The sequence below is a fragment of the Martes martes genome, assembly GCF_963455335.1.
Source record: "Martes martes genome assembly, chromosome: 4".
NCBI classification, from domain to species: Eukaryota; Metazoa; Chordata; class Mammalia; order Carnivora; family Mustelidae; genus Martes; species Martes martes.
In genome coordinates, this window is record NC_137891.1 from 143,441,814 (window position 1) to 143,463,491 (window position 21,678).

Below are 21,678 nucleotides of genomic sequence, written 5' to 3' on the forward strand. Positions count from 1 at the left end.
AATTAAAACAGCCTAAGGGGGTGCCTGGTGGGCTCAGTCAGTAGAGCATTTCACTCTTAATCTCAGGGTTATAAGGTCAAGCACCACTTTGGGCTTGGAGCCTACTTAAAAGAAATAAATAAATAAAAATAAAACAGCCTAAGGATACCTTTATCTCTAATAAGAACTTTACTTTTGTCTATGAATACCTTATGTTAGACCTACTTTTCCTTTGTCTAACAGACACCTTCTTTCTTGCACAAAAGAAATAGCATTGTTTTATTGTTTATATATTTGTCAGACATTTTAACTGCATAGTGCTGAGATCAATGTTGAGGCAAGCTTTCTTTTGGGGGGACTGAATGATTCAACGACTATATGGGCTGAAGTTATTTGGAACCGGTAATGTGTTTTAAAGATTTGTTCTGAGGCACCTGGGTGGCTCAGTGGGTTAAAGCCTCTGCCTTCGGCTCAGGTCATGATCCCAGCATCCTGGGATCGAGCCCCGCATTGGGCTCACTGCTCGGCAGATAGCCTGCTTCCTTCTCTCTCTGCCTGCCTCTCTGCCTACTTGCGATCTCTGTCTGTCAAATAAATAAAATCTTTAAATAAATAAATAAAAGATTGGTTCCTCACTCATATTCTCCCTTCTCTCCTCTTTCTCTTTTCCTCTCCCCTTCTGAACCTTACTACCATTTGTCCTTGTTTCTTTAAAATTCCCAGCCAGTCAGATGCCCACTGCAGCTCAGTACCGACCGGAGACCAGTCCCTATCCTACATCCATGGCTTCCCCAGAAGAAACGTGAGAGACTGATTCTTGGAACAAATGGCAAGGGACATTTCTGCCTAACCTGAGGTACCTATGCTAAGACGGGACTTGTTTTCTATTGTAGATGAAGGGTATTATTTGATGCCTGTAGATTTTAATGTGGAGCATATGAGACTGTCTGAGAGGATGGACTGGGGGACCTTAGAGGCCCTATGTCCGATCAGCTGCAAGAAGTTAAACTCTCTGGTGAGCTCAAAGACAGAGCTCAGATTTCTCAATTGGACTTCTCATCTTTCTCCAACCTTCTTCCTCCCAGATCCAATGGGTCTCTAAGACTTGGCATTCTAAATTCCCTTTTCATTAAAAAAATAATTTATGGAAGACCTGTGCTATAACTTAAGGATCCTTCTAACAAGAGTATGTACTCTAAAATGATTTGCTTCTTTTCTTCTCCTGAAGGCAAAGGTCCCGAGGCATTGCAAACTGAAGAATACACCCAGATTGAACATCTGCCTCCAGTGTTACCAACTTGCCCTGTTCTAGGCCAGGCCTGAAAGTGGGTGCTCTGCTACCAGCCCCACTAGGCTTCTGCTTCCTTGCATTGGCCTTCAACCTTTTTCGTTTAGACCCCTGTTAATTTACTGTTGCTGTTGCTCTTAGGTCAGGATTTTGACCAGAAGCCAAGTGGAACAACAAGAGAAGATGCTTTCCTTCTCGCCCTGATCAGAAAAGAGCTCAGATCACACCCTTTGAGTTCTGGCTTACTACAAAAGCTGCAGAAAGAGCTGAAGACCCTGGATCCTATCGCTTCAGGATTTCTTCTCCAATCTCCACTGAGCTGCATTTTCTTGAGGCATGAAGTTCCTCTACAGTTAATAACAGTCAAGATCCTTTGCCAGAAATTTTCTAGGAGGGACCCTGCAGAAATGGTACAATCATGTTGCTATTTTAAGTGCACTTTCCTGGGGCACCTGGGTGGCTCAGTGGGTTAAGCCTCTGCCTTCAACTCAGGTCATGATCTCAGGGTCCTGGGATCGAGCCCTGCACTGGGCTCTCTGCTCAGCAGGGAGCGTGCTTCCTCCTCTCCCTCTGCCTGCCTCTCTGCCTATTTGTGATCTCCTTCTGTCAAAAAAAAAAAAAAAAAAAGTGTGGTTTCCTTTTGTTTATTTTACTTGTATCCACCAGAGTAATAGAATTAAAAGGTTGGTTTCTTTTTAAAAAATAACCTTTACTATTAAGCCCTATGATACAAAGCTTATTTTTATTTATATGTGAAATTCTCTAGTCAGAATAGACAAGAATAGAAAATAGATCGTCTCAGGCCTATTTGATTTCTTCTTCAAAGACTTCTCTGTCCTGACTTTCATTGTCTGCTCTTAGCAATATTGAGGTGGTTACAGATTTAGGATAATGGGCTCACTTGAGTCTCATTGACAAGTTGGTCAGTCTGTAAGTGTGAGACAAGAACGGTGAATTTGACTATGATGTATCAGGACAGTTCCTAGAGAGTTATAGGTGGGAAGTATCTTTGAAATATAATATAACCACCATTTTTCTAATTAGGAAACCAAGACCCATAGTTGGGAAGGAAATTGTGCAGCATACCCAGAGAATTAATCGCAGACCCAAGGCAGAGATAAAGGTTCCCCACTGGCAAGTCCAAGACTCTTGCTCTGAGCACTGCGCTTTCCAAGCTTATATTTGTGGGTGGATACAAAGCACAGTCCAAGTGCAAACAAATTCTAGAGGAATATATTCTACGATAGGAAAAAGTAAGAGCAGTGGGTAAATCATGAGTGAGCATGTGCTGATAGAAAACCAGGCCAAAACCAACCTCATAGGGGTAGTATGAGAATTCAGTAATATAATAAATATAAATTACCTGGTCATGTGCTTAGCATTCAGTAGGCACTCAAATAAATGTTGGTTGTCCCTCATGCCTATCTCTAACCAATTGTAATTTGTTGTATACTGATGATAAGTATTTAGTGATACAATGTCACTTAGTATAACCACTATGAATCTTCAGCTTCATCAAATTCTCTGGCGTGAGACCAAGTTTATATCAGAACCTTATACAGCTTCCCTCCCCAACTGTTACCTCCTCCAGCACCGTGGAGCTGTCTGCCCACCAGAGGTTCCTAGGATGCCATCTAGACCAGAAATGGAAATAGACAACATTCCTTCAGTCCTTTCCTGGGGGGAAAGAGTCGGGAAGGGGGAGGTTCTTAAGATTTTTCACTTAGCTTAATAAGGCCTTTTTCTCAAATAATCTGAATATAGCTGTTGGATATATCTAAATATAAGCCTATGCTATATATAATAAATTTATAAGAGATGTGAGAGAGAGACAGAAGCTAACGGCTAGGTTAGGCTATAGTAACAAATAGTGTCAGTGGCCCCAAACAACAAAAGTTTATTTCTCACTTACACTTCTATAATAAGTCAGCAACCATATTGTCATTTTAGCTCCAAAACCCAGACTGATGAAGCAGTGACTCTGGTATATTTTGGGATGTACTGGCAGAGGGGAAAAAAGAAGGCTCTAGAGCATCTCATGTGAGCAGTTTAATCCTCAGCCAGAAGGAGCACACGTCACTTCTGCTCATGACTCATTGGCCATAAATGTTCCCATGGCCCTTTCCAATCACAAGGCAATCAGGAAGGGAGAATAATAGAAATAGTTGGTAAAAAGCACTAATAATTATTATACTCCATTTTTAAAGCCAGTTTAAAAACTTTTACTGAAAGGGTTTTTTGGAAGATTTTATTTATTTATTTATTTATTTATTTGAGAGAGAGAACACAGGTAAGAGGGGGCAGAAGGAGAAAGAATCTGAAACAGACTCTGTGCTGAGCTTAGAGCCCAATGCAGGCCTCGATCTCATGACCCCGAGATCATGACCTGAACTGAAACCAAAAGTTGGGCACTTAACTGACTGAGCCACCCAGCTGCCCCTTCATAAATTCTTTTATTAAAACATTCCCAAATGCTCTATCTCAACTGGCATTTCCCTTATTGGCATTTCTTCCTCTTACATATACACTAAATGAGATGTTCTGTTTCCTATTGGATTTCCAGATGAATTATGGAAAGCTCCTCTGGTTTTTAAAAGCTGCAGCTTCCAATGATCCACTGCAAAGCAAAGAAGCTGTGGGCAGCAACCCGAGGAAATCTCAGGGTTGTCATCATCATGGCCAAAGGTTCTTTCTTTCCTTGGGCATAGTGTTCCTAGGCTTCTAGAACAGGTGATAATTTTTCAGGTCATTTACCCAAAAAGTTCACCCAGTGTAGAATCACTGTGCCCTTCACCAACGGTCAGCTTATGCTTGTCATTTCCCCTCTCTCTTGTACACAGGCCAGCACAGAAATTTGTTTGCAACAATTGCATAGGTTTCTTGAGATCAAGCATGTGTCTTATTTTAATGAGGTTGCCATGTGACAATGAAAACCCTCATGGAATAAGAAATGATCACACACTGGTGCAGAACTCTGGTCTATAAAATGTGATTCCAAAACTATGTTCGGTCAATGAACTCCTGGCTTACAGGCACTAGCAAAGAAGGGTTTCAGGTACCAGAATCAATAATGTAATCTAAATGGTAAGAAATGACATAAAGTAAAAATAGGATGTGAGGAGTATCTTCAGAGAGGAGGCACAGTAGAGTGTGCTAGTCTCTGTGTTCTCCAAGGAAGTTGACAAACTACAGTGGTTGGGAGCATAGCCTCCATTACCAGAAGCCCAAGCTCAACCCCTGTTTCTGCCATTTAATGGCACTGTTACCTTGGGCTAGTCAGTTACCCTCTCTGTGCATCCGCTGTGAAATGGGAGTCACAAGAGATATCCCTTCACTTCATAGATCTTGAGAGTAACTTAACCAATGCAAAGTTCTTAAAAATAGTATCTGATACATAAGAAATGCTATACATGAATTTTTTAAATTATTTTTAAACCATCCTACCAGAAGACACTCTTTTCAGTTACAAATATTGGGACATAGTAGTTAAGAGTCGCCTTATTGGAATTGATCACTTCACTCTAGGATAGTAGTTTCCTGTAAAAATGGCCCTGGGTCAAGTGTCAGACTTGCTTCCTTTCTACAGTGTGCCCTTTTCATGCTTTTTTTATATTCATTGAATATCAGCTGCTGACCAGGTGAACCTTGCCAGACACAGTGAATGCAGAGGTTGGCAAGGTCCAATCTTTCCCTCAAGGCTCAAAGTGCAAAGAAAGACACTGTCAGGTAGGTATACCAGTCAAATATCTGGGAGCAGCTGTCCTATAAGGGCCGTGAAGTCCCAGAAATATTTAATAGTCAGCAACCACACTTCATAAAACACAAACCATGAGATCTGGGCCCTGTGAGGTGGCAGACTATGCATTGAAGACATGGCCACCCACTGACAGATACAGGTCTTAGGAGTGCAGGACAGGATGGCACTCCTGAGCCCTAGACTAGGTTAGATCTCTCTGTCACTCTGTGGTATGGTCCCACCATCCTTTCTCTGTCTGACAGCCATTGTAATTGTAACTACTCCCTTGACATTTGAGGTTAGTAATAGTGTCTACCCTGGCCAACTCAGTATCTAGCATCATTCCCAGCACAAGGTAGACACTCAATGTATATTGTTTAATGTAATTGGCACCTCCAATGATCCACTTGCAGAGACATCCAGATACCTACTCTATAAAAATGGTGCGCACAGAAGGGTCACTTTGAACTCATGGGAGAAGGTGCTGCTTGATACAAACCAGACAGCATATCTGTGGAAGTACAGAACTGATGGCCTATCATGAACCCAGGTTCTTTGTTAATTACTGTGCTGCAGAAAAAGTCCCTCCCGTGTTCTGTCAGAAAGAGCCTTTAGGGGGGCAGCTCTGTGATGTTTAAAAAGCCTCCAGCATCACCTGTGGCAACAAGCGTGGCAACAGCTCTCCTTACCTAAGTTGGACCAGATGAAACAATGTCCCACAGCAGGTTTCCTAAGAAACCCCACCAGCTGAAGCAAATGGGTTCCATACAACTCCTGCCCATTTTGTACTTGCTATTCAGAGACAGGGGCCAAAGGTTCATGAATTCCCACCCCCAGGAACTGGCATTGCAAGAAAAGGAAAGAGGAAGGAAAACTGGCGATTCAGATCTGGGACAGATATATCTGATGGCCAAGGTCTTTGTCATGTGCTCTCTCAGCAAAGAGAGCCTTATAAAGCACATAGTTGGCATTTTTCTCCACTAGACTGAGAGATTCCTGGGCTGGAGAACATTCTGAATGGGGAAGGAGGGTGTAGAAACTATATGACCTAAATGAAGGAAAACAGCCACTCCTTCTTTCTTGTACTAAGCTTTCAGAAAATATGAGCTATTAGGCCAAAACTCAAGTAAAAGTCACAGAGCAAAAAGAGGATAGAGAGGCACCTGGGTGACTCAGTTGGTTAAGTAACCATGTCTTGATTTCAGCTCAGGTCATGATCTCAGGGTCATGAGATCAAGCCCCACATCAAGTTTTGCACTCAGCAGGGAGTTTGCTTGAGATTCTCTTCCTCTCCCTCTGCCTCTCCCTCTGCCCCTCATCCCACTTACATGTGCTCCCTCCCTCTCTCTCTCAAACAAAATCCCTTAAGAAAAAAAGAAAATACAATATGACCTCTAGTAAAGGTTAAATACATATAAAAATAATCAATTCCAAGTACTGTACAAGATCCTCAGGAAATAGCAAGGAACAAAACAGACTTGAAACACATCTGATGGAAAAGTCTAGCAGGGAAGTCAGACATGAAACAATAGCTTAAGAAATAAAAATGTGATTGCAACGTGAGGAAGACTTATTAAGGAAAAGAAGAAGGAATTATAAAAGAGCTGATCAAGCACGGGGTGCTAGAGCACCAGTGAGGGCCAATTAGGAGCACCACTTCCCAGATCCTTATTCAGTGATATCCTTTTTTTTTTTTAAATTGTGTTATGTTATTCCCCATAAAATACATCATTAGTTTTTGGTGCAGTGTTCCAAGATTCATTGTTTATGTACAACACCCAGTGCTCCATGCAATATATGCCCTCCTTAACACCCACAACCAGGTTCACCCATTCCCCCCACTCTCCTCCTCTCCAAAACTCTCAGTTTGTTTCTCAGAGTCCACAGTCTCTCATGGTTCATCTCCCCCTCCAATTTCCCCAAATTCATTTTTCCTTTCCTTTTCCTAATGTCCTCCATGTTATTCCTTATGTTCCTCAAGTAAGTGAAACCATATGATAATTGTCTTTCTCTGTTTGACTAATTTCACTGAGCATAATCTCCTCCAGTCCCACCCATGTTGATGCAAAAGTTGGGTATTCATCCTTTCTGATGGCTGAGTAATATTCCATTGTATATATGGACCGCATCTTCTTTATCCATTCTTCTGCTGAAGGGCATCTTAGCTCTTTCCACAGTTCAGCTATTGCGGCCATTGCTGCTATGAACATTGGAGTACATATGGCCCTCCTTTTCACTACATCCGTATCGTTGGGGCAAATACCCAGTAGTGCAACTGCTGGGTCATAGGATAACTCTATTTTTAATTTTTTGAGGAATATCCACACTGTTTTCAAAAGTGGCTTCACCAGCTTGCATTCCCACCAACAGTGTAAGAGGGTTCCTCCTTCTCCACCACTTCACCAACATTTGTTGTTTCTTACCTTGTCAATCTTTGCCATTCTAACTAGTGTAAGGTGGTATCTCAATGTGGTTTTGATTTGAATTTCCCTGATGGCTAAGGCTCCACCCCCAAATTACTAGAACTCACACAGCAATTCAGTAATGTGGCAGGATACAAAATCAACGCACAGAAATCAGTTGCTTTCTTACACACTAACAATGTAACTGAAGAAAGAGAAATTAGAGAATCAATTCCATTTACAATACCACCAAAAACCATAAGATATCTTGGAATAAACCTAAGCAAAGAAGTGAAGGATCTATATTCTAGGAACTACAAAACACTCATGAAAGAAATTGAAGAAGACATAAAAAGATGGAAAAAAATTCCATGCTCAAGGATCAGAAGAATAAACATTGTTAAAATGTCTATGCTGCCCAGAGCAATCTATAATTTCAACGCCATCTCGATCAAAATACATTTTTCTAAGTGCTGGAACAAACAATCCTAAAATTTGTATGGAACAAGAAAAGACCCCAAATCACCAAGGAAATGTTGAAAAAGAAAAACAAAGCTGGGGGCATCATGCTTGATTTCAAGCTATATTATAAAGCTGTGATCTCCAAGATAGCACAGTACTGGCACAAAAACAGACACATAAATCAATGGAACAGAATAGAGAGCCCAGATATGGACTCTCAACTCAGTGGTCAACTAATCTTCAACAAAGCAGGAAAAAATATCCAATGGAAAAAAGACAGTCTCTTCAACAAATGGTGCTGGGAAAACTGGACAGTTATATACAGAAGAATGAAACTTGAAAATTCTTTCACACCATACACAAAGATAAACACAAAATGGATGAAGGACCTAAATGTGAGACAGGATCCATCAAAATCCTAGAGGAGAACATAGGCAGTAACCTCTTTGATATAAAGCATTTCAAGACATGTCTCCAAAGGCAAAGGAAACAAAAGCAAAAGTGAACTTTTGAGACTTCATCAAGATCAAAAGCTTCTTCACAGCAAAGGAAACAGTCAACAAAACAAGAGGCAACCCACAGAATGGGAGAAGATATTTGCAAATGACGTTACAGACAAAGGGCTGATAACCAAGATTATAAAGAACTTCACAAATTCAACACCCAAAAAACAGATAAACATGTCAAAAAATGGGCAGAAGACATGAATAGACACTTCTCCAATGAAGACATACAAATAGCTAGCAGACACATGAAAAAATATTCATCATCATTCAGTGACATCTTATCAGTACCTTGAAGTCATCCATGGTGGGAGTACTTACACCATGAAGATTAGTAATGCAATAAATTAGGGCATTATCTTGGAGAGCAGGTTGTTAAGGTTTATTGACACATCACTGAAAAGAAGATGATTTACAGGAGTGGAGGCTTGGAGATGTCACAGACTGTCCTTGCAGGGAAGTGGCACGTTATGTTGAGACAGTAGAAATTAGGAAAAGCTTCACTGCCAAGAAGATAGCTGGATCCAGAAGGAGACATCACTTGAATGCTAAATGAGTAAACATCTCAAACTAGTTTCATAAAATAAATGATTATAATGCTTTATCACCTATCATGGGTTTTCACCTATCATTTAAAGTAACAATAGTCAGTGAGATAAACAATCATAATAATTAGAAACATTTGCAAAATCATTACTCCCAAAACTTTTCTGAGTTTTCCAGATACTAATTGCAGAGTCAAGGATAACATGGGAAGTTCACTTGATTCAAGATTTCCTTCTATAGAAGGAAATCCATGGTTATAGGGATCTGGCAGGATCCACTTTGCTTTGCCTGTGGCAAGGGACAGTTTGGAAATTTGAATTGCCATCAATCATTATAGGGGCTTAAGAGAAGTAAGGTCAAGCAACTAAAGTAAACTACTGTGGTCACTTGTAATTTTTCTTCCCAACTTGGAAAAAGTGAGAGAGTGGATTACAAATTTTGGTTTATGTTCTAGCTGAATTCGTTGGTGCCTCCTGGAGAAGAGGCTCTAGTGGTCAGTAGAATAGAACAGATTGGAGATAATCTATGAAATCTCCATGCAAAGACCCCATGATCAGGTTCCTGAGATTTAGAAGCCCTTCCTGGGTGGGTTCTCTGGGTTCTCAGTGTATGTCAGGACTGAGAAATGTGGTATGAAAACACAGCAGCTTTGGGAAGTTCATGTGTCACAGACTTTCCCCTGCCCCTCCACAGAGTACTGGTCCTCCAGAGGCCAGCCCACAGTCAGAAGTGGGCGAGGACCTACTGGAGATCCTGATGGCACTAAGGACAACCCATGGCAAACTCGGCATAGAGGGCCTCAGTCTGAATTTCCAGAAGGAAGACCGCTCTTTCTCTGGCTCCCTGCCCCCACCCAAGGTAACCAAAATTAGAGTTCCAGTGTGTTCATCTCCAGAGTCCACCTCAGGATCTAGCAGAAAGCGCAGCTATAATCTGGTTCTGCCCGTGGATCACATTATACAGTTGTTTGTTTTCTGTGCCTGAAAGGAGAAAAACAAAAGGAAAAAGGAATTGTAGAATGTGCAGAACTGGTCCAGGAATTACTTGGGCTGGGATATGTTCTATGTTAATAATAGAGAATATGACAATACCTGAATACTATTTCACAATGGAAAACAAACATTTTTTCCAAGGCCAAATGTTCATTTCTCACACGCTCTACCGGCTTCCAGTGACATCAGCATGTGGTATCCCATTCCTTAGGAACACTGAGGTTTTAGGAACTAATGTGATTTATTGCTGATAGAGATTAATGTGTTGTTTTGGAGAATTACAGTGCAGCTGTCTTTTATGGAAGAGGATACAGAACCACATAAACTCAAGTGTTGTCTTTAGCCAAAGAAACCCTAGTCATAAGGCTACCTTGAATACAGGCGAAATAATAATTACAACTATTACTACAATTCCATCAATAACAACTTATCACCACCAAACTTTATTGAATTCTTACTAAGCAAGTGCCAAACCCTGCACTAAATGCTTTATTTACTTTTTCTCATTTAACATTTACAGATAACTATAAAATCCAGATGGATGTTATAATACCCATTTAATGAGAAATACTGAGTCTCAGGTTGGCCAACTGAATCATCCAAGGGCCACAGCTAGCAAGTAGCAGAGCCAGGGTTCAAAGTACAGAAAAGTACTGGATATTGAGAGCCAGAATTGGAACTCTATTCACCAAAAGATATCTGGAATTATCCATTGAGTCAAGGACGTAAGATGTAGAATTCCAGAGGAGTAGAAGGGATTTACAGTTGTGGGGGGGGGGGGGTTTACAAAGAATGTGCTAGAGAAAAGATTGGAAAAGACCTTTCATCTAGGTAAACAGGAGTTAGAATGGAGAGAATTAAGAGGAACACATGACATTTATTAAGGAAGCAAGGACACAGGATGCTGGAAATAGATTCTTATTCCAGGACAGAAGCAGCTTTTTCTATGCTTTCATACAAAAGCAAAGGTCATGATAGTGTGTACATGTGTCTGTTATGTATGTGAATATTACACATGCAAGCATGTTTCACTGGAGAGCACACTGCAGAAGTTTCCACACAACATAAATGGCTTTTATTATGTTCATAAGATCAGTGGAAATGAATGAGAAGCAGCAATTGCTTGTTAGATCGGAAATTATATGACACCATCAATGAAGCCTCTATGTTCTCAGGTGATATTAGTAGAATAACACATAAATAACTTGTGAATCAAAATAAATTTGCTTAACCTCTTTTGAGTCTTCAGATTTTTCAGCTGGAAAAAAAACTGGGTTTCAAATATCTATTTCCTGTATCTATTGTGAGGATTAAACAAGATAAGTGTGTGAAGGCCGTTCCCACACTAATATAGGAGGCACTCAGTAAACACTAGTTTCTTTTTCTTCTAATTAAAAAAAAATCAGTATTTAGTTAAATTATTACTCAAAACAGCCCAAGGAAGAAGGATATTTCCAGGGTCAAGTGATGGCCACATTGAGCACTGGCTATGAGAGCTGGCCCTGAAAGCTTAAATTTGTGGTTCATGTCCAAAGAAATGGGGCACATTTTCCTTGAAGCTGGTCTGTCTCTTTTGAGCCATCTGGCATCTCTTAAGACATCTGGAACTCACTCAGAGTATATTGCAGTCTGGGAGGCATGTAAAATAGAATTCTGTTTCCCCAGAACATGAGACAAATTGAGACCCAAGGGACATTGGATACAAAAAGCAGCAGCAGCTGTACCCTCACATTCATGTTCCTGGACATAGGACTTCAGGGTAGATTGGGAAAGGCTATGAGTTGGAAGGGCTTCTCTTTTTGAACAGCAATTTTTAATCTCCTTGGAGTGTAGGGGAAAGAATCACAGGCTTCTTAAGTTTCTCATGAAATCAACATTCCCCGTGCCCTTGCGGTGTGTGTGTGGCAGGGGGTGCCATCCTTGCAGCCACTTCAGAGGGCTCACAGATCATCTGTAGCTTCTCAGATAAATAAATGTAGTCTTGAAGGACAATCTTGCATCTTGCCACTCAAATGAATGAAATTTTGCCATTCTCAAAGAATAGTCCAGAAACATGTCAAATATCTACCATCCCCATTCTGTGGACTCACTCCTCCTGTTCCTCTAGTTCAACTTTGATGCAATGATGGCTTCTGGCAGGACTGCTGAGGCAACATAGACCCTCATCCAGTGTTCTGAGCACTATGATAGGCCACTAAGGACAAGAGACTATTATGAACTCAGTTCCTGAGTTCTCCAGGAGCTCAGAGGAAAGGTGCCATTTTAAACATGTCATAGTTCTGTATGATAAATGCAGTGATGGCAGTAACTTGGAACACAGAAAAAGAACAATAACATAGCCTGGCTCAAAACCCATCCAGAGGAGATGATGCAAATACTAAATCTTACAGGACAAGTGAATTTGGCAAAGAATTAGGAGGAAGGGGAGAGGAAGTGATGGGAAAAGTATTCTAGGTAAAAAGAACAGTGTGAAATGGGACTGAAATAAGAGAGAGCACAACTAATCCAGGGAACTGGAGGCCATTCATATAGACGGAATATAGTGGGTGTGTGGTGGCTGGGGATGGTGGGAGATGCTGCCCAAGTTGATGTTAGAAAGGAAAGTAGGAGCCAATTTATGATGGGTCTAAGGAGCTGAACTTTGTCCTGAAGGCCCAAAGGGATCATCACAGTATATTAAACAGTGAATGATATGATCAAATTTGAAATTTGGAAAAAGCACCCTAATGGACTATGAAGAATTAGAGGCAAAGAGACCCTTTAGAAGGCTATTCCAATAATTCAAGCAAGAAATTAGGAGGTTTTAAACCAGGACATTAACAGGAGAGATAGAGATATTAAGGAGGTAGGAAAGTACATCTTGGTGACTAACTAGATATGGGCTCTGACTTAGGAAGATCAAAATGACTCCCAGGGTTCTGGCCTTGGCAACTTGGTGAGTGGTGGTACCATTCTCTGTGATAGAAAACCGACAAGGAGTAGCTTTGGATATTTGGGGGATAGGATGAGGGCTCAGTTTTAAATACTTTGTTCTGGGTTGAGACATTAAAGCTAAATAACGATTTAAAGGTCTTTAATATACAGTTGAAGCCATGGGAGTAGTTAGGGTTACCCAAGGACATAATGGAAAGTGAGAAGGGAAAGTAGAGGAGGACACTTATTGTTAAGGAGTAGGTAGAAGAGAAGCCAACAAAGGAGACTAAAAATAATCACAAGAGGCATGGGAGTGGTCAAGAAAGCCAAAAAAGAGATTTATAGAAAGATGGCATGATCAGTCATGTTGTATGATGTGAAGAGACAATCTATAATTAGGACTGAAGGGTACTCATGCAATTTCAAACCATGGAAGTTACCAGTGACTTGGCAAATACAGTTAAAGTACAGTGATGGGGTAAAATGCAAATGGAGCTTTAAGTGGGAAGAGAGGAAGTTGAGAGAGCATCTGTGCACCACTCTTTCAAGGAGCATTTTGGGGAAATGAATATTTATTTCACATGTCATTTTCTAAATAACATAGACATTTTATTTACATTTGATTAAAAAACATTTCCTTACTAAACAGAAGAAACTACACATAATGAAATGTTTTCTTTTTGAACAAGGGTCATCATTATGAATATTCAAGCTTTAAGCAATTTTAGTAATAATCCTGAATAACATTAAGTTGCCAGGATTCTGGTAGATGTTTTTTTGTTCCTTTATAACTGTCAGCTCTTAGCAGCCATCAATCAATCTGCTTCTAGGAACCCTGATGTACTATTTCTAATCTGCTGTTCATTTTAGCCTAGAGCAAAACTCAGTGTTGCCAGAAGTAAATGAACTGTTTTTAGAATAACCTCTTAAACTGATGTTTAAAAATACATTAATATGCTGTAACCATGAGGATAATTCAATTTTTATTTAAGGAGTAAAATGGCATAATGTGACTAATTTCTACCTCTCTAAATTTATTTTTGCCAATCTCTGCCGATACACACTCTACTCTTTACTGTCTTCAACTCATTCATTCACTTCCTTGTTCATCTATGTATTTGTTTGTTCAATAATTATTGATATTTTATTTTTCAACTTGGTGCTGAACAAATAGCCATTGAAAAATGAATGAAACACAACTGCAGGCTTCACTAAGCCAGTGTCTTTTAAAGCAGCTCTAGTGACCAGATCATTACTTCCCAGCCTGGAAAAGGGTATAAAACTATAGTAGAATGGATAATGTCAAAATACATGCAGTTTCTAAAAAGTACTGTGTTCTATCTCATCCATTAATCACACATGATTTTCTTCTGCCTGGAATTTTCCCTGACCCCTTACTCTTCTGTAAACTCTTACTCAGTTTTTTCTGCTCCAAACTGATCTTCTTTCCTCTGTTAAGCATCCCTGACAGGACTCCTATATCTAGGAAGTAACATGCACAAGTGTTGAACCTAGATGTATTGTTTGTTTCCTTCCATAAAGATAAACAAAGATTAGTTTTTATGTCACTGTTTTATAGTTTAGGTTTTATTATTATTCTGCTATGTTCCCACCAACAGATCAGGAGATGAGTGCCACTGAAGAGACAGTTTGTTATACACAGCTTCCAAGGCAAGGGAGCAGGGCACACCCACACAGGCTCCACCAGAAGCAGCAGGGTTGGTCAGGCGGCAGAGGGGATGAAGGGAAAATGTGGACAGGAGCCATTATTGTGGAATGGGAGAGGCAGGGTAAACTGGTTTAGGATTGGCTAGTTTGAATAATTTCAGTGATCTATGGGGCATAGGGGCTGTCCCTAGTTGCCTAGTACTTGACCCTGGGGTGATAAGGGTAGGGAAATAGTGGCCCCAGTGTGAGAGCCCCCCTCCCCCCATAAAAGAAGAGGTTGGTTTGCATATGAAAGAAAAACACACTTTCAAGCCTGTCCTTTACCCTTGCTAGGAACTGGTTAGCCTTGGGAGGGGCAATCACTCCAGGGTCAGCACAGCTCTGATGTCAAATCATCAGAGTAAAAAAACATGCATAATACAGTCACTGTACTGAACTTCCTCTCAAAGTAATAACAGTAGCTACTGTTGAGATCAAGCACAAATTAGACATCTCTTTTTCTTTGCCCTTTCCTTCCTTCCTTCCTCCCTCCCTTTCCTTCCTTCCTCCTTCCCTTCCTTTCTTCTTCCCTTCTTTCTCCTCTTCTTGTTCTCTCTCTCCCTTCTCTCCTCTCCTCCCTCTTTCCTCTCTTCATCCCTTCCGCCTTTCTTCATCTCTTCATTTCAACAAATATTAATCAAATGCATACTAAAAGCGAGGCATTATTCTGCTTATTTTCTCATGTAACCCTCACAGAACCTTAGGAATTAGAAAATCCTAGTCTTGTTTAGTAGATGAAACACTGGGCACAGAAAGGTCACACAGATCACAGGCAGCAGATCTTGTGTCCAAAATAACTCCTGTTTCATTCCAAAGTCTATGTTTAAACATTAGGCTAGGGGTGCCTAGATGGCTCAGTCAGTTAAGTGTCCACCTCTTGATTTTGGCTCAGGTCATGATCTCAGAGTTATGAGATCAAGCCCCACGTGTGGCACCACACTGAATGTGATGCCTGCTTAAGATTCCCTCTCTCCCTTTCCCGCCCCACTCCCCTACTTCCTCTGCCCCTCCAACCCCCACATGCCCATGCACTCTTTCTCTTTGTCTCTAAATATATATATATATATATATATATATATATATATACACTAAGCACACAATATATGCTATCATACCCCTAAAGTCTGACATGTTTGAATCTAAGTGTAACCCATCCACCAAACTGAGAACTGATTTGTCAGCTAGACTCAGAAAATATTAAGTGCCTGGGAAACTACAGTGACATTTTATTCACTTATCCAACAAAAATTTACTGGGCATCTGGTTTCTGACTAAGTTCCATCATTTATGAACTGTGTAACATCAGGGAAGTGACTTAATCTCTTTAAGTCTTGGTTTTGCCATGTATGAAATGCAGATAACAATACTGGCCACGCTAATATATCAAGCTTGTTTTATAAATCAAAGGAGATACACAAAAATATTTTACACTTTACCTATAATAATAAGTACATATAATTTCTAGGCCTTGACCACCCATTTCATTGCTGGCAAAAATTTAAGATCAGCATTTCAAAGTTTAATGGCTTCTGAGTAATGAACTATACCTCTGCATCAATCAAATAAAAATTTGCTATTTTTATTTTAATTTTTTACATTTTAATTCCAGTATAGTTAACATACAGTGCTATATAAGATAAAATTTGTATCTTTTTTTTTTAAGATTTTATTTATTTGCCAGAGAGAGAGAGAGAGAGAGAACACACAAGCAGGCAGAGAGGCAGGCAGAGGCCGCGAGAGAAGCAGGCTCCCTGCGGAGCAAGGAACCCGATGCAGGACTCGATCCCAGGACCCTGGGATCATGACCTGAGCCAAAGGCAGCGGCTTAACCAACTGAGCCACCCAGGCATCCCTAAAATTCGTATCTTAAATCATTAGAATGAAACTCCAAATCCTTTCTTACTTTGCAGGTCAGGACTATGTGTGGAAAACATGGATTATATCTAACTTTGAGTCTCCTGGAGACATTGCTAAACCATCAAGATTTGGGTTACCATGGTGAAATAAAGTAAGTTGATTTTTTATTCACATAGTCCTCTATTAGGATACCAAACACTGAGATCTGTTTTTAGAAGTTTCATGTGTGAAGCAATCAATTTCTTTTTTAAAAAAGATTTATTTATTTATTTTAGAGAGCGAGCACACATGAGTGGGGGAGGAGCAAAGGGAGAGGAAGAGAGAATCTCAAGCAGACTTCCCACTAAGCGTGGAGCCTGATGCAGGGCTTGATCTCATGACCCTGAGATCATGACCTCAGCTGAAATCAAGAGTCAGATGCTCAACCAACAGAGCCACCCAGATGCCCCTGAAGTAATCAATTTCATTAATTGAAAATACTTAAGAAATGTTAGCTCAAATTAAGACAGTCTTCTTGGTCATTGAAAGACAAAGCAGAAAACTTCAAATTCTAACCATTATAGACTATCAAGAGTCAGATCTACCATTTCACCTGAAACAACTTAAAAACAGGGCAAAATATATGAAGCAATAGTTTTTACCAGGCAGCATGAAACAGTGATTCCCTAAAGAAAAATAAATTCCCTAAAGAAAGAAAAATAAATGAGGCAAGCTAAGCTTATGGAACAAGAAGAGGAAATCCAGAGCCCAGAATTCTTCTTCCACTAAAGAGATGGCATTTGGAGTTCAAGACGGCCAAGGAGGCTAGAATGCACAGTACAGAGAAGTGGAGAAGAGAGATCCCAAAAGAGTGTTCTCTCTGGAGATTTCTAAAGAGTTGCTCTTGAGTACTGGCTAATGTATCCATTTGAGGAAACTACCCATGGCCCTGGGGTGGGGAGGAAGAAGAACAAAAGAAAGAGAAAAATTTTTAGGTCTTGCACAAGGGTTGAGAATAGTTCAGGTCAACTTAAAATAGACTGTTATAAATATAAGTTGTTATATGTAAGCCTCATGGTGACCACAAAGCAAAAAGCTATAACAGATACACAAAAGATAATGAGAAAGAAATCTAAACATATCACTAAAGAATCATCAAATCACAAAGGAGGAGACCAAGAGATAAAGGAACAGAGGAACTACAAAACAACCAGAAGGCAATGAACAAAATGGCAGTAAGTACATATCAATCTATAATTACTTTAAATGTAAATGGACTAAATTCTCCAATCAAAAGATACAGAGTGACTGAATGGATAAGAAAGAAACAAGATGCATCTATATGCTGCCTATAAAAGACTCAAATCAGATATAAGGATAACACACAGACTGAAAGTGAAGGGATAGAAAAAGATATTCTATGCAAATGGAAACCAAAAGAAAGCTGGGGGAGCTATAATTACATCAGACAAAATAGACTTTAAAACAAAGATAAGATGGAGATGAGAGAGTTCATAACCATCAGAGCTATACCACAAATATTAAAAGACCTCAAGCGGAGGAAAAAGATCATTTTGGATCTACACCAAAAAATTGAAAAGTACTGGAAATAGTAATATATGGATGAATAAAAAACACATTTCTTACTTCAAAAAATCTCTTTAAAAGAAAATTTACTATTTAAAGCAAAAATAAGAACAATGCACTATGCGATTCATAACATAAGTGCAACATTTGGCGACAGCATACACAGCTGCAAGGGGGAAAGGAAGATGTACTTGATAAGGTTCTTATACTATAAGTATTATAATTTTGTTTGAAAGAAGAATATAATGAGTTAAAATGCTAATTAAAAAGATAAAAAAGGATGCATATGCATATTTAAATAATAAAAGATCAAAAAGAGGAAAATGAAACAAGAAACAAATAAGATAAATAGGAAATAAATATCAAGATGTTAGATTTAAACCCAACCAAATCAAGAATTACATTAAGTATTAATGATCCAAATGTACCAATAAAAAGGCAGTGATTTTCAGATTTCATTTAAAAAGGAAGATTTAACTAAATGCTGTCTACAACCAACACATTTAAAATACAAGACATACTAAAAGTAGAAAGATGGAAATGATATACCATGTTAACTCTAATGAAATGAAAGTCACCTTGGTTACATTAATGTCAAACAAAATGCATTCCAAAGCAAGGGATGCCAAAAAGTCAATTCATCAAGAGAACATAACAAACCTAAATGTTCATGTCCTTAATAATATAGCTTTAATTTACATAAAGCAAAAACATAAAACTTAGAGGAGAAATAGACAAATTTACAATTACAATTGGAGAATATAACATGTCTTTGTCAGTAATTGATAATAAGTAGTAATAGTATAAAAAATTGGACAAATGATCAAATAACTTGATCAATCAAGTAGCAATTACAGAATACTCCATATAATAGTAGAATACAGATTCTTTTTAATCATACATGAAATATTTAAAAGATTAAAGCATATTTTGAGCTATAAAACAAGTCTCAGTAAGTTTAAAATGATGAAATCATATAAAATATGTTCTCTGATCACAACAGAATTAAAGTAGAAATTAAAAGCAACAAACAAAAATCCTGGAAATCTCCAAACATTATGAAACTAAACAACACACTTCTAAATAACCTATGGTAAGAGAGAAAAGGGAAATTAGAAAATATTTTGAACTGAATTAAAATGAAAACACAACATACCTGTAATTTTTAGCTGTTTTTTTTTTCTCACATTTCCTATTCAATCCATCAAAAATTAATTAGTGAAGCAATTCTATCTTCAGAATATGCCCAGAATCTGGTCACTTCTCACCACCTCTGTTGTTAATTAACTACACCTCATTCAAGCTACCATTGTATGTCTCCTGGATTAGTATAATAGCCTCCTAACTGAACTAGGCTTCTCCCTTGTCCCTAGTTTATCCTCAGTACAGTAGCTACTGTGATTTGTTAAAACCTAAAACAGTTTATTGTCATTGTTTTGCTCATGGAACTGTAAGAGAATCTTATTTCACTCAGAGAAGGAAAAAAAGAAAAAAAAATCCAAGTCCTTATAAAGAGTGCTACCTGATTTGCTCCCTGATTACTTCTCTGGCTCCATCTATAACTTCCTTTGCCCATTCTGTTCCAGTTACCCTGTGATCCTTGTCCTTCTCACACATACCATGCATATAACCACCTTAGCAACTAACCTCTGAATACTTCCTCTACTTAAAACACTTGTTTACCCAGATATCTTCATGTTAACTCTATCATCTTCTTTATTTTTTACTCAAATGTCACCTTGTCCACCTTGTCCGTAGCCTACACTAACCACCCTAGTTAAAGTTGTAGTCTCTCAGCCCCTCTTCCTCTTAACCTGCTTTCCTTCTGCTTTCTTCAACACACTTCTAATGTATTTGGTGATTTGCTGATGTATGATGTTTATTGTTATCTGTTGATCTCTGATCTTATAGACTTATAAGCTATACTGCCAGGGGTCAGGAAGATTCTTTGTTTTGCTCACTGATGTATCCTAAGTGTCTAGAGCATGGCCTCTTAGAACTCAATTCACACATATTAGAATTCAATAAATATCAATGAAAGTGAACAGAACAAGGGAAGGGGTAGAATGTCAAGATACTCTCAGGGATACATGCAGATACACAAATTCTGACTAGTCCCTCTCATGGTCAAATTGAAGAAGGCCATTCCTAAAGACCTCATCAAAATCAGGTTCCTTGTGCTATCTGCTTAGCACTCAGCTATTTTCTTTCCTAAAACTTATCATTATTTGTAATTATGCATTTATTTATGTGATTTGTTACTTTAATGTCTAGGTAGGTATCTCCATGCTGGCAGGGAACACGACTGTTTCCTTCACATTATATCCCCAGCATCTTGTAGGCCAATACTTGGCACATGATAGTCACACAGTAAATATTTGATTAATTCATTTATTAATTTATTTAACAAATACTTATTGAGCTGCTGCTATATACCAAGCACTACTCTAATCACTGGGGACACAGATATGAATGCAACAGTCTCCTCCCTTGTGAATCTTGTATTCTAATGGGGAAGCGAAACAATAAAGAAGCTGGAATATGTGACATATATTACATGATGATTAGAGCAATACAGAAAAGCAAAGATGGGTAAAGGTTACAGCGAACATCAACTGATAAATAAATGATGGAAGGAGACTGAGCCTAGCCAATGAATTTCCACCAGGCCAGCTTCGGGACATGGGGGTTTCCCTCATCTAAAACCTTGGAGGTGATTGAGTAGTGGGGAGGGAGGTGGTTAAGCAAAAAAAAAAAAAGCAGAAAAGTGGGCTAAGAGCCAACCAATCATCTAAAATTGGGAGTCCCAAAATACCCCCCAAAAATGGAGAGAAGCAAGTATCAACACTCACATTATACCTGGTACATAATATACTTGATTAAAAGATGGGGTCCAGAACCAAGATTCCAGGAAATAGATATATGAGAATAAAGGGATTGGGGAGCAAATGAGGTTAGGCTATATATATCAATATTGTCAGTTTCCCACTGTTTTATGTGCATATCAGAGAAGCACACCGGTTTCTTTATTCACCTGTCTTTGGCCTTTGAATGTTCAAGGACATCAAACCATGAGAACTAGTAAAGAATTGCATTTATAAGTGATAAACCTGTTTCATCCTTAAACAGTCATTGGCTAAAGCTTCTTCTGTTGAATTAAATCCATTCCGTTAAGGGCTTTGTATGCAAACCTATATCCTTAAGAGATTAAAGATGCAATTTAGACACACATTTTAGAAGCTGAATGCACGAATCATTATTTTAGTACATATTGTCCATTAATCTGCTGTTCAATTGGGAACCCATTTGGAATGTGGCTGCTTGCTAATTAGCAGGATTCTAGTGCTGAGCTGCTTCCTGATTAAATGTCCTTTAGAATCAATAAAACATCAGGAGGGATTATGGTGATGTGGGATTAGCCCCATCTAACCAAATAAAATGAGTTGTGTTCCCTTCTTAAACTGTCACGTTGCAAGAGCTGATGAGAGGAGCAATTTCATGAACGCTGTTACAAAGTTGTTGTTTTTTGTGTTGTTGTTTTTTTTTTTTTAACTGAGATTTTGTTTTTTGCCATTTGCCTACCAATTAGCAGAGACATTAGTGAATGTCTGCTAGGGTAAGGCGATTTTGAGAAAGACTTGATTACGATTTCAAATCTCTACTCTGAATCACCCTTATGTAAAATGAGTTCAGGTTGTGTTGGATGGAAATTATTATCCTCATTCTT

General features: G+C 39.0%; 1 protein-coding gene across 1 annotated transcript in view; it reads left to right on the top strand.

Moving 5' to 3' along the window:
• LOC308341694 (uncharacterized protein C1orf87) overlaps positions 1–21,678 on the top strand; it is a gene marked incomplete at both ends in the record, with an annotated part of 67,712 nt that overhangs the window by 19,473 nt on the left and 26,561 nt on the right. Inside the window, 7 exon segments of the mRNA XM_080801695.1 lie at positions 711–790; positions 794–826; positions 830–835; positions 1,414–1,677; positions 3,831–3,953; positions 9,610–9,774; positions 16,439–16,536. Coding sequence (XP_080657821.1) covers positions 711–790; positions 794–826; positions 830–835; positions 1,414–1,677; positions 3,831–3,953; positions 9,610–9,774; positions 16,439–16,536 — 769 coding nt within the window.